Source organism: Bactrocera dorsalis, chromosome 2 (assembly GCF_023373825.1).
Source record: "Bactrocera dorsalis isolate Fly_Bdor chromosome 2, ASM2337382v1, whole genome shotgun sequence".
Taxonomy (NCBI): Eukaryota; Metazoa; Arthropoda; class Insecta; order Diptera; family Tephritidae; genus Bactrocera; species Bactrocera dorsalis.
The window spans coordinates 48,911,716-48,927,968 of record NC_064304.1 but is presented as its reverse complement, the minus strand read 5'-3'; the positions used below and the strand labels follow the sequence as shown (position 1 = coordinate 48,927,968).

Sequence of the window (16,253 nt, the reverse complement as noted above, 5' to 3'; positions counted from 1 at the left end):
ACCTCGTTTTCGAAGTATCAACTATGTACATTTGCTTAGTCTACAGACATAAGATTTAAGAAAAGACCTATAATTAAGGCAAGACCAAGATAAGATTAACCTAAACCTGCTTACATATACATATGCGTTCAGTAAAGCTTTTAATAGGAATACATTGCTTTCGTCTAGAAATTATTGCAATTATGCCTTTGTTAACTGCTTCTACTTAAATTCCGCTAAAAAATGACAGCATTCTATTGCAAGTATGCAGCTTTCAAATACTTTTAAAATAATTGTGTGGTCTACTACAGAACAATGTACTATTTTGTAAAATATTCGTCGTGTTGCAATGAAATTTGAACACGAACCGAACGTGATATGCCATAAGATTGCTTATAAACACCGAGAACAAAAAAAAGTTATTGCAAATTGTACATAATTTGAGTATAATACAAAAGAACAACAATCGCAGTAGTAAAAACAAGTCAAAAGGGCACGAATATGTCGGAGCCCGAGGGAAAGAAAAAATGGCACTGACCCAATGCGCCACTGAACGAATTACAGCGCAAATTATAAAAGCTTTTTTCTCGTTTATGGCTTTTTGTGCACAAATGTGCACAACCGGAGGCAGTTGTCACATTGGTCTCGCCGAGCTGAGTGACTCATGCACTGAAGTGAACGAATATCAAAACAAATAGCGGATGAGTCATGCTGATGAGGCTCGTTTGCACGAATCTGAGCTTAGAAAAGACAAAAGCCAGAACCAACAAGTAAGGAAGGGCTAAGTTCGGGTGTCACCGAACATTTTATACTCTCGCATGATAAAGTGATAATCGAGATTCCATTATCCGTCATTTACATATTTTTTTTATTTTGCTGTAAAATTAATTAGATTAGTAGTTCCTGAGATATGGTTTTTGGTCCATAAGTGGGCGACGCCACGCCCATTTTCAATTTTTAAAAAAAGCCTGGGTGTAGCTTCCTTCTGCCATTTATTCCGTAAAATTTAGTGCTTCTGACGTTTTCTGTTAATCGGTTAACGCACTTTTAGTGATTTTCAACATAACCTTTGTATGGGAGGTGGGCGTGGTTATTATCCGATTTCTTCCATTTTTGAACTGTATATGGAAATGCCTGAAGGAAACGACTCTATAGAGTTTGGTTGACATAGCTATAGTAGTTTCCGAGATATGTACAAAAAACTTAGTAGGTGGCGGGGCCACGCCCACTTTTCCAAAAAAATTACGTCAAAATATGCCCCTCCCTAATGCGATCCTTTGTGCCAAATTTCACTTTAATATTCTTAATTATGGGTTAGTTATGACAATTTATAGGTTTTCGGTTTTCGCCATTTTGTGTGCGTGGCAGTGGGCCGATTTTGCCCATCTTCGAACTTAACCTTCTTATGGAGCCAAGAAATACGTGTACCAAGTTTCATCATGATATCTCAATTTTTACTCAAGTTACAGCTTGCACGAACGGACGGACAGACAGACATCCGGATTTCAACTCTACTCGTCACCCTGATCACTTTGGTATATATAACCCTATATCTGACTCTTTTAGTTTTAGGACTTACAAACAACCGCTATGTGAACAAAACTATAATACTCTCCTTAGCAACTTTGTTGCGAGAGTATAAAAACCATAAGGGTAATAATTGCTAGCTATTATGCGAATTTGCAATAATCAAGTCATTTGCAATCGAGCAAACGCAAATAGTATCGAAAAAAAGTACAAATTACTGGGTGTGTTGCTTCCGCGTTAAAGAAAAAAATAGTAATGGTTGTGATTCGCATGTGTCTTGTCCTTGTTTTTTTTTATCGTTTATCAAGTTTCTTTTCACATTTTTCCATTTCCATTCCACACAGATTGACACATTAGCTATTCAGTGCGCGCTTCATACATCGTGGCATGCCACATCCTTGGTAATTCTAAAGGCGACAGCGCTTATGCATGCAAATAAACTAACAACTCATGCAAACTCCACGCTTTTTGCAGCTCTAAAGATGTATGTACATACGCCGGGCTGAGCATATGGAAGTTGTTGCAAAAATGCACAATCCACATTTATATCATTGTCATTGTTGTTCTTCACTGGTGCAGCCATACGCACTGCGTTCATAATATTTGTTTGTGTACGCGTTGCACTACGCTTATTCACCTTTAAAAGGTACATATGTATATATTTAGCTTTTGTAAGTGTCCCTCACAATAATAAATAATAGAAGCGACAGCTTTCAAATAAATGAGAAGAATTTATTATCTAATTATATATTTCCTCTTATTCTATTAATTGATTTCAGGAGTGTGCATTTCAAGTTTAATATATGCGCCACTTTAAAAGCAATTTTATTTTAAAATTTCTTCATGTTGAAATCTACGACGAAAATTGTAACACCCAAAAGTGAATATCGAATATCCTACAAAAATGTACATACATATGTATAAATGGTCGCCATGATGAGCTCAATCAATTTAGACATGCCCATCTGTCTGCTTGTCTAGTTCCTCAGTTTTTGATATATCGATCTGTAACTTTTTTTCCTGTTCCTTTCTTACCAAGAAGCTGCTCATTTGTTGGAGGCACCGATATCGGACCACTATAGCTACGATACAACCGGAACGATCGAATAATTATATTTACAATAGCAATTCACATAACGAAAGCAAACGGGTTTTGAAGCAGTTTACTAAGAAAATACGATATTTACTCTCTCTGCCATCTGGCACATACTCGTAATATCGCCATTCGAAAACTATTTAAAAGTTGAAATAATATTTCTCAATAAACTCTTTTAACCTCTGTGACCTAAGTAGTTTAATTTAAGACTGCAGTTAAATCTTTGCAACGTGACATGAAGGATATTTCACGCAAGCGATACCGATTAACTGCAATGACTTCTTCTACTTGCTTACAAAGGATTCTTCGATATGCCAATGAGGCTTGAAAGAAGTGCATTTCAAAGAAAAAAAAACAAAACAAAGTTCAGGTGATATAAAGACCGCCTGCACGCAGAGTTTAAACTTCTCGTCCCCAGTATGCTGTTCATGTAACATACATATTTGCGAACGCCATGTATGAGCCTGATCACTGTGATACTGTGGCGGACTGGTCGATATTTCAAGGAATTGTAGTATAGACCGAAACCGACATAATCAAGCGCAGCGTTGATATCAAGTTTTGCTGCAATAGCTAGCGGCTGCGGTTATGCGACTCAGGCTATAATGAAGCTGTCGTAGCACTGTAACGAGACGTAAGCAATACGCGCAAGAGTATACGGTTGGTAGCCAACATTGAGCAACCTATGAACGCACCTCAATCATGCTGTCTTCCACTGAATTGCAGCGCTTTTTCATTGCAGAGGTTTGACTTTTGACACTACCGTTTTGCAAGCTTTAAATTTTCATTGACAGAATTGGATAGGCTGTGCCCGCGGATATCGCCTACAGGCCCTTTTTCTCTTCTTAAGCTGTCTCGTTAGACATAGCGTCGCATTATGAACTCAGTGTTAAGTACTCTGTGTTGAAGCTCAACGCAATCTGAAACCTGCAACAAACCTACAAGAGTCACCTAGATCCCTTTCCTTCCATTTTGACCTGCTGTCGTCCTTTGATTTACTTAATTACTTATTTGCGCACGCTCCACCAGCCAGCTTCCTTTGGCCAAACGCACTTCATATTCTCTCGTATTCACAGATGTCAGTGATCGGGTTCCAGAGGTCAAAGAAAATTAATCTTAACTTAATCTTAATTCCAACATAATCTTGTCTATCCCTTAAAGATTTTAAGCATATTTTCAATGCGCCTGTAGCGATAATAGTAAAAAAGTATTGTAGTTTTTATTATTATATCTGATATCACTATTGTATCGTCATATGCCTGTCTGTGTTATACATTTTTTTTATTACTTTTATCGCTATTCAAAATTGCTTCTTCAATGAGCCGTTAGTGCTTCTGTTGCTCCGCCGTTGCTATTGCGGTCTGCTTTGGAGCTGCTTGTGTAACCGCGTGGTTACTTGGCTTCGCGCCCGCTTAGCTTTGTTGTGATAGTACTCAATTAGACGTTTAAGATGAATTGCCTGTAATGCTCCATACGGGATATTGCGACAGCATTCCTTACTGTGTACCTTACACCTCACCTTACACCTACTGTGTACTTTACAAGATGCATACATATATAACGCTCTGGCTCCTGCCATACAATCGCCTTTGTGCGCGTATCGTTGAGTGTGCCACTTTCTTTGGTGTACTACATCTAGTGGAATCGTGGAGGTGCTTGCAGTAAGTAAGTGTGAAAGTTTCGGAATTAATATACCAGCGCCTTCACCACCACGTTTGTCCATCCAACACAGACAATTGCCAGCAATCCGACAAAAGCCTAATTGGTTTAAACAAATTGCTGTTATAGATCGATTTTCATTATTTTAGAGTTTCTCCAATTTTGGCTTATGGCACATTGAATTTGGCAAGTGCATATTAAGCAAGGCTTGCCCAGCTTTGTTTTGTCCATGATTGTACGTTAATCTTGTAGATTTTCGATCGAAGATAAAAACTTACTTCATTTTAGGAATATATATGTAAACTCTAAATAAAAATTCACCCTCTGTGTTTTTATTTCTAATCACTTACGAAGTAGTTAACAAAATTTTTGGAATGTATCTAAGAATATGGATTTAGTCGCGCCATTCAATCAGATTGCTATAAATTCTGCGACAAAGTTTACAATGCATAGAGCGAGGCGCAATTCGCTGAAAAGTGCCGTTATTTTTACTATAACTTGTACACAACCACAAAACTTAATATTTTAAGAATGCTTGTTTACCGCACTAATGATAATTTTTCCAAAACAAACGTCTGAAGTGATTCGAACCACTTCAATCATAAAAACTGTTCGCGAACACATTCGCTTAAATCCCCTTAGAAAACGCAATATTATGTCAAACAAAATGGATATTGTGACCAGATCACCATCAATACTTATTCGAGATGATCTCGACATGAAAGCCTACCTTCGGTCAACTGGCACAACGCCCTTGATGTAAATTAGGTTCAACTCATGCAAACGGCTTCTTCAGTGGCACGCAGCCAACTACCATGAACGTACATACATATGTATGTATATATGGATTTAGAAAAAATTGAAGAAAAAATTTCTGTGACAAAACGACAAAATCTCACAACAACTTCCAAGTACCAAATAAAATATATAAATTAAAGCTATATAAATAATCAGGATCATGCAAGCTGTAACTTGAGTAAAAATTGAGATTTTTGATGAAACTTGATATGCACGTTCCTTGGCAAAATAAAATAAAAATTCGTATATGGGCATAATCGGACCACTGTAACATAACTAAACATTAAAGTAAGATATAAAACCCTAACAGGCGATAGTAGTGGCAAGGGGCACCTGTGGAAAAAAAAGTCTAATAAGTTTAATGTACAGATCTCTGGAACCACTTAAGATACAACAGCCAAACTCGCCTAGCGTAAATATTATAACAACTCCTACCAGAAATGGATGGAATGGGATGATAACCCCCATTCACTCCCCATATAACGGTACTGTTAAAATGTACTAAAAGCGCGATGAATAGCTAAATACGCCAGAAGCACCGCCCAGTTTGAACATATCTAAGAACCCGCCCGACCGATTTCAACCAAATTTGGTATCCGACATTCCGCTGATATTCCTATCTTACAGTGTGAAAACGGGCGATCGAAGTACAGCCACGCCTACTTCGCATTTAACACAAATTTAATTTATATTTGAAACTTCCACTTTCCAGCACACAAATCAAGACTTTGCCACCTTATGACTAAAACTTGCGTAAATCGAACACAAACTCTTCAAGCCCCTAGATGCTCAATATGTGAACCCAGTGTTTATAGTTGACTTTTTATCGAAAATATCGTTCAATGTGTTAAATGTATAATTGAAATTCAGAGATAATCCTTTCCTGATTGTAGTCTGTCTGTGTGTCAAAAATGGGTTGAATCAGGTGAAGATTTATATAAATGAAATTAGCTCATCCTTACTGGTTCAGTATCAATTCAAAATTCCAAGAAGTAGAAACGCTTATAGTTATTCGAAAATATTCTCTTAAAAAGGCTTACAGATCGATTCTATATATGTTATAGTTGTCCGACTTTCTTAATTTTTGATGTCATAGTTAAATACATATATAACTAATAAAGTAGGTACTCTTAATAAAAAAAAAAAATAAAAATAATGATCGGTTGCATGGGAGATACATTCTGTAGTTATCGGATCTAGTAATTTAGACAAATAATCAGCACAATATCAAAATAAGCCTGTGTATTAAATTTCTTGCGGAAATCTAAAAAACTGAAGAACTAATTTTTATACATTTCCGCTCGAAACCGTTTTTAAACCCAAAGGCGAATTTTTTGGACCCTTTTTTGAACTGCTTTAATAAGCCTACAGATACAGAGTAGTTCAAAGTCAATCAGCGACCTCTGTTTGAAATTCAGCAAAAACTATTAATCAATACCGGCTACGGAAATCAGTAAAATAATGATAATTAACATTGAATAGGAAAAGATTTTGTTCGTCAAATATGACCCAAATTGAGACTGTTGTTACTTCTACTCATTTGCTTCACACACGAATTTGACTAACCATTTTGAAGGCATTATCTGGTCTGTTTATCTTATCAGCTTAAATATAAAATTATTGGATAAAAATTGTTTTGGAGCAACTGAATCCCGGCTACGAACATTTTATAGTATATTTAAACGGATATTTTCGGAATATATTTGTCTTCTAACAGAGTGTCAAGGTTTCCGATGACTAAATGGAATGTATACATACTTATGTATGTGTGTATAAATGGTCATTCATGGTGCGAGCGCAACGATTTTTTTATTTATTTCTGGTTAATACGACTACCATTAATTTTTATAAGAGGTATAAAATCTAATAATAATACTTAACTACAAACGATTTTTAGATCCATTTGTGTTTGTTGCCCCAAGGCGGCCAATTTTATAACCAATCAAATTCTCGGTAAAAGAAATAAAAATTGCTGTTGCCGGACACACCCATTTTTGCTACCATCGCATAAAAAAGCTGCTAAAAATGTATTTGTTAAAAAACAACATAATACGTAAACACAAATTACTGTTTAACAAAACAATTTTTTTTGTTTACAAGTCTCCCCGCTACTGCTGAATCGGCTTGAGCTTTAAAAAGCAGTAATTGAAATTTAAACATTTGCAAGTCAATTATAATGCCGTTTCAGCGTTGGCACCCATGCCAAACACGGCGCAGAGATCGCTGATTGGATTACACCAACAACATATGCATATACAAGTAAATAAAATTAAAAAAAAAAAATATTTTTATTCACATACATATTTATGTTTGCATTTAAATATACATAGGTACTTACAATTTTTTGGGGAATATACAAGGGAAAGTTTATATTGCATTTTGAAGTTACGTAAGCCGAAGGCATAAAATATTTACATTTTAATGCATTACCTATTTAAAATAATTTTATTTATTTATGTAATAAAAAATTTTATTTCTGTGCTTATTTAGATGTTTACTCTACTTTGCTTTTATGATAAAACAATGTCTGAAAGTTAGCTAAAAATTGTATCAATAAAAGAAAGTAATTGTGCAAAAATTACCAATTAAAAGTAAAGCAAAAAGTTTCTGGCCAGGAGACTCCTCATATGCGGTGGGTCGATATTTACTCTTTTTATTATGCTGCAAATCAATGTTGTATGCCAGTACGAATAAGAAAAGCGGAAGACGTGGAAACTTGCCGGCGAGACAGCAGACCTCCCAGTCAGTGCTCGTTTTAAATTGAGGCGGGCAAACTGGAAAAAGAGTAAAATGTTGCAAAAATCCGGCGTTGGGGTACTCAGTCAATTGCGTTGATCAGTGTGTATGTATGTGCAAGTACTGACCAACATACATATGTATGTACATACATATGTACATGTACACACAGCAGTCAGATCAACATGTTATAAACTAGTGTGCAACTAGTTATAAGCAACTTTACAAGGGAAATAAATCACAAAGCCAACCAATCACGCGAAGATGTTCTACGAGGACATCGCCTGAGAGGACGATTGTCAGACTCGATCCAAAACTACAACAATATATAGTTAGAAGCACATCAGAAAGTGGTTCTATAAATGATGTAAACGTGATAGTATTCATTTAGTTAGGTTTCAGGTAGAATATACTAGTTACAAATTTAACTGGTACGATTCCCAACAAATTTTATGAATAAATGCAGGATAAACATTCACACACAGCCTATGTTACACAGTTCAAGTAAACATGAAATAACGTTAACTTCAGTTGCATCGAAGCTATAATAAATACCTTTCACAAATACAAAATATTCCATACATCTTTATTTAGATCGGTGAGTTTGTATGACAGCTACATACATATATGCAATAGGCGTCCGATATCGGTGACAAATGACAAATGAGCAGTTTCTTAGATAGAAAAGAGTATGGTCTAAATTGCAGATCGACATCTTAAAAACTTAGAGAGTAGTTCGTGTATACCCAGACAGACAGGCGGATTAAGCTAATTCAACTCAGCTCGTCATGCTGATCATTTTTACATACATATGTATGTATTATATATTTTTTATAAGATCTCCGAAATTGCGTTCTAGGTATTAAAAACTTCGTGAAGAATTCAATATACCCTGTTCAGGGTATAAAAACGTATTTATTTAGTACATGGTGGCCCTTAAAATTTATGCAATGCTTACACTGGTGTACGTGTGTGTGTGAGTGGTGTCTTATTGCGTACGTTGATTTACGATGTCGGCGAATGAATTGTGTAACGAGTGGCTGACGCGAGCAACATCAGTCTTTCATTGAGGGTCACTCAGTGGCTAATGAAACTGATTTGGCAGCAGACACAGCTCACAGCCGATTCCACAGCATGGCTTTCATAGGCTACACTGTCTTCGTATTTAATCAAGAATTAATCGAACGCACGCATGCGCAATAAAATCGAATAACTTTATACATACACAACAGTATTACTGCATACATATGTATGTATGTAAGTAAACGTTTTAAAAATAACTGCAACATATGGCTCCATTGTGGGAAGTCGCGTGAGTTCTGTTACTTGCCTCTCAATTTCGGTTTGGCCGTAAATACGATTTTCTTTGTTGCTGTTGCTTCATTTCACAAGCTTGTTCAGTTTGTGGGTCAGAGCGTCCCTTTAACGGCGGCTTATAGTTATGATATCCACCTTTCAAACCCGCTCGATTTTATTCTTTGTACCTTTAATTTAATCGTAATGTACTTGTATAAATCATTTTGAAATTTAAATCTTATAACCAGGTGCTTCCACAAATTTTATGGGCCCGTGTGATTACTGCTATGGTGCTGGTAAAGCTGTAGATGCTGTTGTATATTTTTGATTTAATACCTTTGTAAGAAAAATCAACGGTTTCCAAAAGTAGACGGGAAGACACTTGCCATTGATTTAAGGATATCAGTATTTTACTTACATAAATGCGAGGCCTATATTAGGAAATGGCTCAATGGAATCTAACTTTAATTACTCAGGCATTCCGTTCAAAAACAATTTAGGCCATTGGTCTTAGGGCATTACGAAAGGTTATAGGTTAAAGAATGTATCCTCCGATTACCAGGCGTTTAGAACTTAACCTTCACTTACTTAGAATTTAAAATTTAGATCATTTATTCTAGAAATGTTGTCTTATATAATTATTATAAGTTTACAATTCAGTTGTTGTTGTTTTTTTTTAATAGTGACCTATTCATGAACAATCTCAGTTTCAAACCTCTTCTAATCTTAGAAATACAAATAATACTGAATACGTTTTCGAAGAATGCTACCAATGAGTTAGCGACAGTAGCCGCTGGAAAAACCGATATTGTCTCAGAATAGCTCGTATGTAAATATATTATATGCTTACGAGCTTTCAAACTACCCACAAAAGTTTCTACTATTGCACCGACAAAACTTTCTTAAGAACATATGCACATGAACACTCAAGATACTTTTGTAGCGCGCCAATAATCATAAGTATATAGTAATATATGTATGTAAGTTTGGAGTTGTGGGTCACCTGTTATCCGGAAGCGTACATTAATAGGGCTGAAAACAGCAGAGGCAAGCGTTATAAGCTTTGGGGAACGGCAAGTGAGCACAAATTGGCACATGTTAACATATGTAAGTTGTAAAACACGCAATTAGTTGATTGATCAAACTGAAATGTGTGAGCGCAAGTGCTGGTGCCGAAGAGTACGGAATGAACTGCAATGTGAGCGCTGCAATTTCAAGAATTTCTCGCTTTTATCTAATTGTCTAGCAATTTGCATTTTCTATATTTTCAATTTGTTGACATGCACTTATTTATAAGTTTTTCTTTCAATATTTTCTCCCGCGAACGCACAGAGAAACAAACGCGAAATCATGACAACTCCATTAAGATACAGCAGCAACAAGCCCAGAATCACAACCAAATTCAGAGCAATGGCAAACAAAACATGACAAGAAAAAGTGAAGTACAGCCGAGTACAACTAACGGAGAGAGCAGCAATACAAGTGCTCATGTGATGGGCGGGACGGAAATTGCAACAGCGACAGAAAATGCTACTTCGAGAGCAGCCGCAACTCCTCAATCAACATCAGTCTCTGCGGATCACACAGCAGTAGCTTCGACGCCTGTGACAAGAAGTGCGGGCTCAAGTCTGGCACGCAGCACCGGTTATGCAACCATGCCGCGCCGTAGCGTCAACAACAGCTGTGCTGGCGGCGGCAATAATGCGAAATGCGGAAGTGGCTGTGCGGTCAACCACAATGGCAAAGCGGCCATGTCAGCTGATAACACTTCGAGTGACGCGACGGCGGACAACTGCTGCAAATTGGCCGCCACTCTGGACAATCTCGATTTAGCTGTGGTGCGCGATTTGACTGATGACGACGGCGAGGACTCGTACACGGCCTTCCAGGAGTATCTGGAGCGAGTAGAGGTGAGTTGAAAAAAAAAAATTTTTTTTCTCAAATTTCAGAAGTCTTGCAATGATTTTATATATGTATTTGTCAAACACGTATGTATACATACATATACTCGTATAACAGTAAACATTGAGAGTTAACTCAAATACAGAAAGTAAAAAAAAATCATTTACGCAACTTTTGTTTGTGTTTACCCATGTTGGTGCGTCCACGTCGGATTTGCGTTTATGCTATTAGCTTTTTTGCACAATTTTTTCACAGTTAAGCTAAAGCAAGCGTTGCTATTTTGCATTTTGTTGTTGAATGTGCGTCCATGCCACACAAATCCGCTTATGTCGCCATAAAGCTTAAATTGCGCACGCGCATGTGCACGCGCTTGCGCATACATTTATGCGGTGCGTTGTTTCGCAATTCAGTTTGCTTTGTTTTTTTTTTATCGTAAATACCGAATGTTTAATGGGTACCTTACCCCCATCGTGTCGCATGTCAACTGGAATGATCATGTAAACCAGAATACACTCATGCAAACATATCCAATAGGGTGATCGATTTAGTTGGAAAATAGTACATATGTATGTATGTACATATATACATACTGTATATTTATGTATGTATCTAACGAATATATGTAATTCCCGAATCAAAATTAAAGCATATAAAAATGTTTTTTAACTGCCCCCGATTGGCTATTTCTCTGCTCGCTATCTTTAGAAGCACTTCTTTTGCCAGAAAAATTTTCGTAAAATAACAAAAAAGCTATCGAGTTGAATTCGTACAACAGAGTATGCAACTATCTCACTGTCAGAAGGCATGTTAGGGCAGCGCTGCACCACAAGTGTTGCCCGTTTGCTTGAACATCTGGTAAAGTGTATTCAATTCGCCCTCTCCAAAGTTTGGCGAATCGAATACAGCTATTATTATGAAGTTTTAATTTAAAAACTTATTTTAAGTCTCTTTATCGCATAAAGGAGTGTAGTGCTTTACGTCACGTTTTCAAATTGATCCACATAAATATTTTAATGGAAGGTTTACTAATTTGATTGAAAAGAAAAACTCAAATAAAATTTTGCCGGTATAAGTTTTCAAAAGTGCACCCTAAAGCATTCGCGTACTAAGTTTTCCAAAAAATTAACTTGCAAATGATTTTTTGTATTTTCACAGCTATTTGAAGTTATGGGTATGGCACGCATACATACATATACATAAGTATGTAAATGCATAGACGTATAATTACACAAATTTGCACATAAATATTTACATATGTATATGAAAATTTTTCAACAACAGACAAGCCCATTTGGCAAAGTAATTTTCTTTTCTCTCGTTAATTACGTTTAGTATCACTCAGGAGCTTAACGCCAAGCTCGCTGAAATATACTAAATATCAAAGCCCAACAGTGAAAGCTGTTTTCAACCAAAGACATTAAAAAGCATTTTTTAATTGCAAAATATTTTTGGTTTACGAAAACTCGAATCAGAAAATCTATAGTATATTATTTACAATAATTAAATAATTTTGGTCAGAGGAGGCATAACTTATGTAGCTGTATACATACATAAGTATGTATACTTGTAAACCTTCTAAATGACATTTAATTCACTTCAAAAAAGAATTTTTACTCTCGATACACACCCCTGGCGCGCAGTTGTAATATTTTAAAAGAAACTATTTTAATAGCGCAATTCTGTAAATAGTCTCTTTTCGCTTTTTAAAGGGTTAAAAATGATAAATTAATTCAGTAATTCATTAAATAACTGTTTTAGTTAACAACTATAGTATTTACGCTTATCAAAGAAGAGGCTCACTAGAATTCCCATTTGGTCTATACATATACATATTATAACACGTTGATCCCATTAAGCAAATTAATGCGAAGTTTATATTTTGCTGTAACGTAAATGCACTTTCTCCAAAAATGAACGAAGAGACTTGAAATAAAGCCAGCCACAAGAACTTGACACAATCAAGTGACTTTAAATGCCTTTTGTGTCACCGAGTTCGACGCAATGTGGCACGCCGACGTCTAAGTCTATCGCCGACGCCTTTGTGGCATTAACTATAACAAAACTATTATAAATAGCAAAAGGCCATGCTCTGAACTTAGCTCGCCCCTTGTGTGCGATCACGAAGAAAGAGGAAAAAACGTTGCAATACATATGTATGTATATATATGGGATGGATGGCAAGCAGGAAGGCAGCTAATGACGATAAAATGTGTCATAGCGCTGGCTGCCCACGCATCAGCACAACGACCAAATTATGGTAGACGATAGCGCACGTTGCATCCCGCCCGGTGAACAAAACCAACCCAAAGGCTGATGCAACGCGCGACTTGAGTTAAATGGCGTGTATATCCTGAACGATTGCGATGGCGGCGGCGCGCCTGTTGTGTGAACGTTTTTATTGTGACAAATAGTGCGCGTTGCCATCGCTATGGCAGTGCCTTTATTCGCGCCAAAAGTGGTTGTTGTGCTGCAATTTGTGCTCTTTTCTTTTTGCGACGGAAATAATTGTGCAATATTTTGCATTTATTGCCAAACTAGCAACAGCCACAGGCGCAAGAAACCACTTTCGCACTAAATGAAGCGCTCTGCGCAAAGCGGAGGCTTAATTTGTTCAATTTTGGTGCAAATTATGATTGCGCAGACGCATAGGCGGCTTGTGTTCTTCTGATTTTATTTCAAATTGACCTACATTCACGAGTTGGGTGTACATACTTGAGAAATGCGCGGCTGCCTGAAGGAGTCGAGTGAATCTCGCTAGGCAGGGAGAGGCTTTTATGATAATGAAAAGAAACCAGAGTTGAATTCTTGGCAAGGAACTGAATTTAATAATCTGAACACAATTATGAAAAAAATTAACAATTTCCGGTTGCAAATACCACCTAATCAGTGACATTATAGATTCTTTTGGAAGCAAAAAAATCTAAAATTTTTTCCCCGTTCAGATTTAACTAGATAATTTTAAGTGAACAATTCATATTAAATAAGCTCTCATTTGATATAGCACAGCCACATTTGCTTAGGACACAACGTCGTTATTAGCAATTGATTTTATACGCACTAGTTTTAGAGCCCTTAAAGGGTACCTACGATACCTATTTTGTAAATTATTTGTTATATTTGTTATTATTTATTGCAAACAATCAAAATGAATGGGTAAACAAAAATTCATTAAAAATGCATTTTTACATCAAACACATTTACACTTGAGCAAGAAACGGTTGACAACGGGCCCATCCTAAATAAATTATTTTCGATAAGATCTGCATGCTAACCGCCGGTGCGACCACAGCCGCAGCACATTACAGCCACGTACGAAGATTTAAATTTTATATTCATATTTAATAAATTTAAATGGAATGCATTACCGTTTTACGGGCAACACCCATCAAAATTCCTGCGCGAAATCCAAACAACCAGTCAACAACAGCAAGTAGGCGTAAATGTAGACGTCCAGAGGCTGAAAAAAACCAAAATACAAACAGCATATGTAGGAAAAAACAAAAAAAATAATATAGACGGCAGATAAAGATAATTAAAAAATCACTGGCTTGCAACCCATGACGGTTCACTGAAACCGAGAAGAGACTGCGTAGAGATGAGTGAATTGCTTGGGTTAAGCACGCAAAACCGCGTGGCATATGCAACTTGAGCAACACATTACGTATGCGCATGCGTTGCAGCTAACTACTATGAAACTCGAATCGATTGAAACCGTTATTGTTGTTGTAGAATAATAAAAACAAAACTTTTGAAAGTTGCTGCATTTTCTTGACCACATTTGGTGTTGCCACAAAGCGATGCCATAACACTAACGCCGCCGAGGTAGCCGAGAGACACAACAGCGGCGTTAAACGACTTTGGGACCGAGAGTTTAAGAAAAATCTGCAAGAACCAACAACCCTGCTTTGGACTCCCATGGAACTGTTAGTAGCTTGATATTCTGCTTTGGCCAACAGACACAGGGGAGAAATATGGGGTCTTACTCTCTATTAGATAATGAACTGTTTTTGCAGTACTAACCAAACGCCAACAACAATTGTTGTGATTTATGTGAATACCAGTCGACGACGGCCTTACCTCACGGTTCCCAAAATTATAAATGCATTTTGCGCCTGTTTTTTGGTTCCAGTTGGTCTAGGTGGAAGGGACACATTTTCCACCTTGGTCGGGTTCGAGGCCCATCTAAAACCTCTGCCGTACTCTACATAGGGCCAAGCCCAATGAGGCGATTGGAGCAACTCCAAGAGCTAACTGCTCCCCGTGGTACTAGGTTGAAATCTCTGGTAATGCCTTGTAGCTTTTGCTACCAGCAGTTGAGCGCCTACAGGTCAATGACTGGGGACATTTGTCGTTTGAACTTCAAATGTATTTTCATAACCGGATTGTATATTGGATAGTATACATAGTAATAGACTTCCTCTGAAATATTGAAATTGAATTTCAAATTAATACGTTTTTCTCAGAATGATGTTTTTCAAAAAGGGTTTCCATTCTCAAAGGAAGAGTTTTGAAGATATCTAGTTCCAATTTGGAACTAGAACATTAAAGTTTATAATTGCGCGGATTTAAATCGGATTATTAAAATAGGAACAAAATTTATTTTTATTTTTTTTAAGCCAATGGCGTGTGCTCCACATAAATTGTGTATATTTTTATTCAGATTAAAACTAAAATATTAGCATAAAATTGCAAAATGCGAATGAAAGTAAAACGAATTTCACTAACAAGCCAAATAGAGCGCTGAGCGAAAGAAGGAGTAGCTGAATGAATTTATTTTTTTACTTGGTGAACATGGTCAAAGACTACTATGGCTATTTAACTTGCTAACTTTTCATTTTTCGTTGGCAATGGCAGTCAGCGGTCGTTGTGGCAATTATAATTGCCCTGACAGCGGCGAAAAAAGCAGTGCAACATCAAAAACGTGGCTACTGTTGCAGTAGACTAGTGTTGCATGCAACAGCTGCTTGGTGCTACTTATCCGGCTACTGCTGCCTGTCACTCAGCTGCCTTTCGTTGCTATCACCGTGTTGCGCTTGCTTTTGTTGTTGTTCTCAGGTTGCATGTTTGTTATTGCGCCACGAGTGACAATGCGTTGATCGTTGATCACCGATCAGCTTTTTCCTGACAGCCAACAAACAAATGCAACAAATACAGCAAATTTACAGCACGCGTCCGCATGTTGCATGCAACTTTGATTTGTTTGGTACACTTGCAGTCCGTTTGACTTTTCTTTCTTCGATTTTAATTTCCTTTTTCGTAG

General features: G+C 36.9%; 1 protein-coding gene across 5 annotated transcripts in view; it reads left to right on the top strand.

Moving 5' to 3' along the window:
- The window catches only part of LOC105233785 (rho GTPase-activating protein 7), a 248,151-nt gene that overhangs the window by 162,521 nt on the left and 69,377 nt on the right, over window positions 1-16,253 (top strand). For all 5 annotated transcript variants that reach the window (XM_049447126.1, XM_049447128.1, XM_049447127.1 and 2 more), the window contains one exon: window positions 10,424-11,001. In XM_049447126.1, coding sequence (XP_049303083.1) covers window positions 10,424-11,001 — 578 coding nt within the window. The remainder of the gene's footprint in view (window positions 1-10,423; window positions 11,002-16,253) is intronic.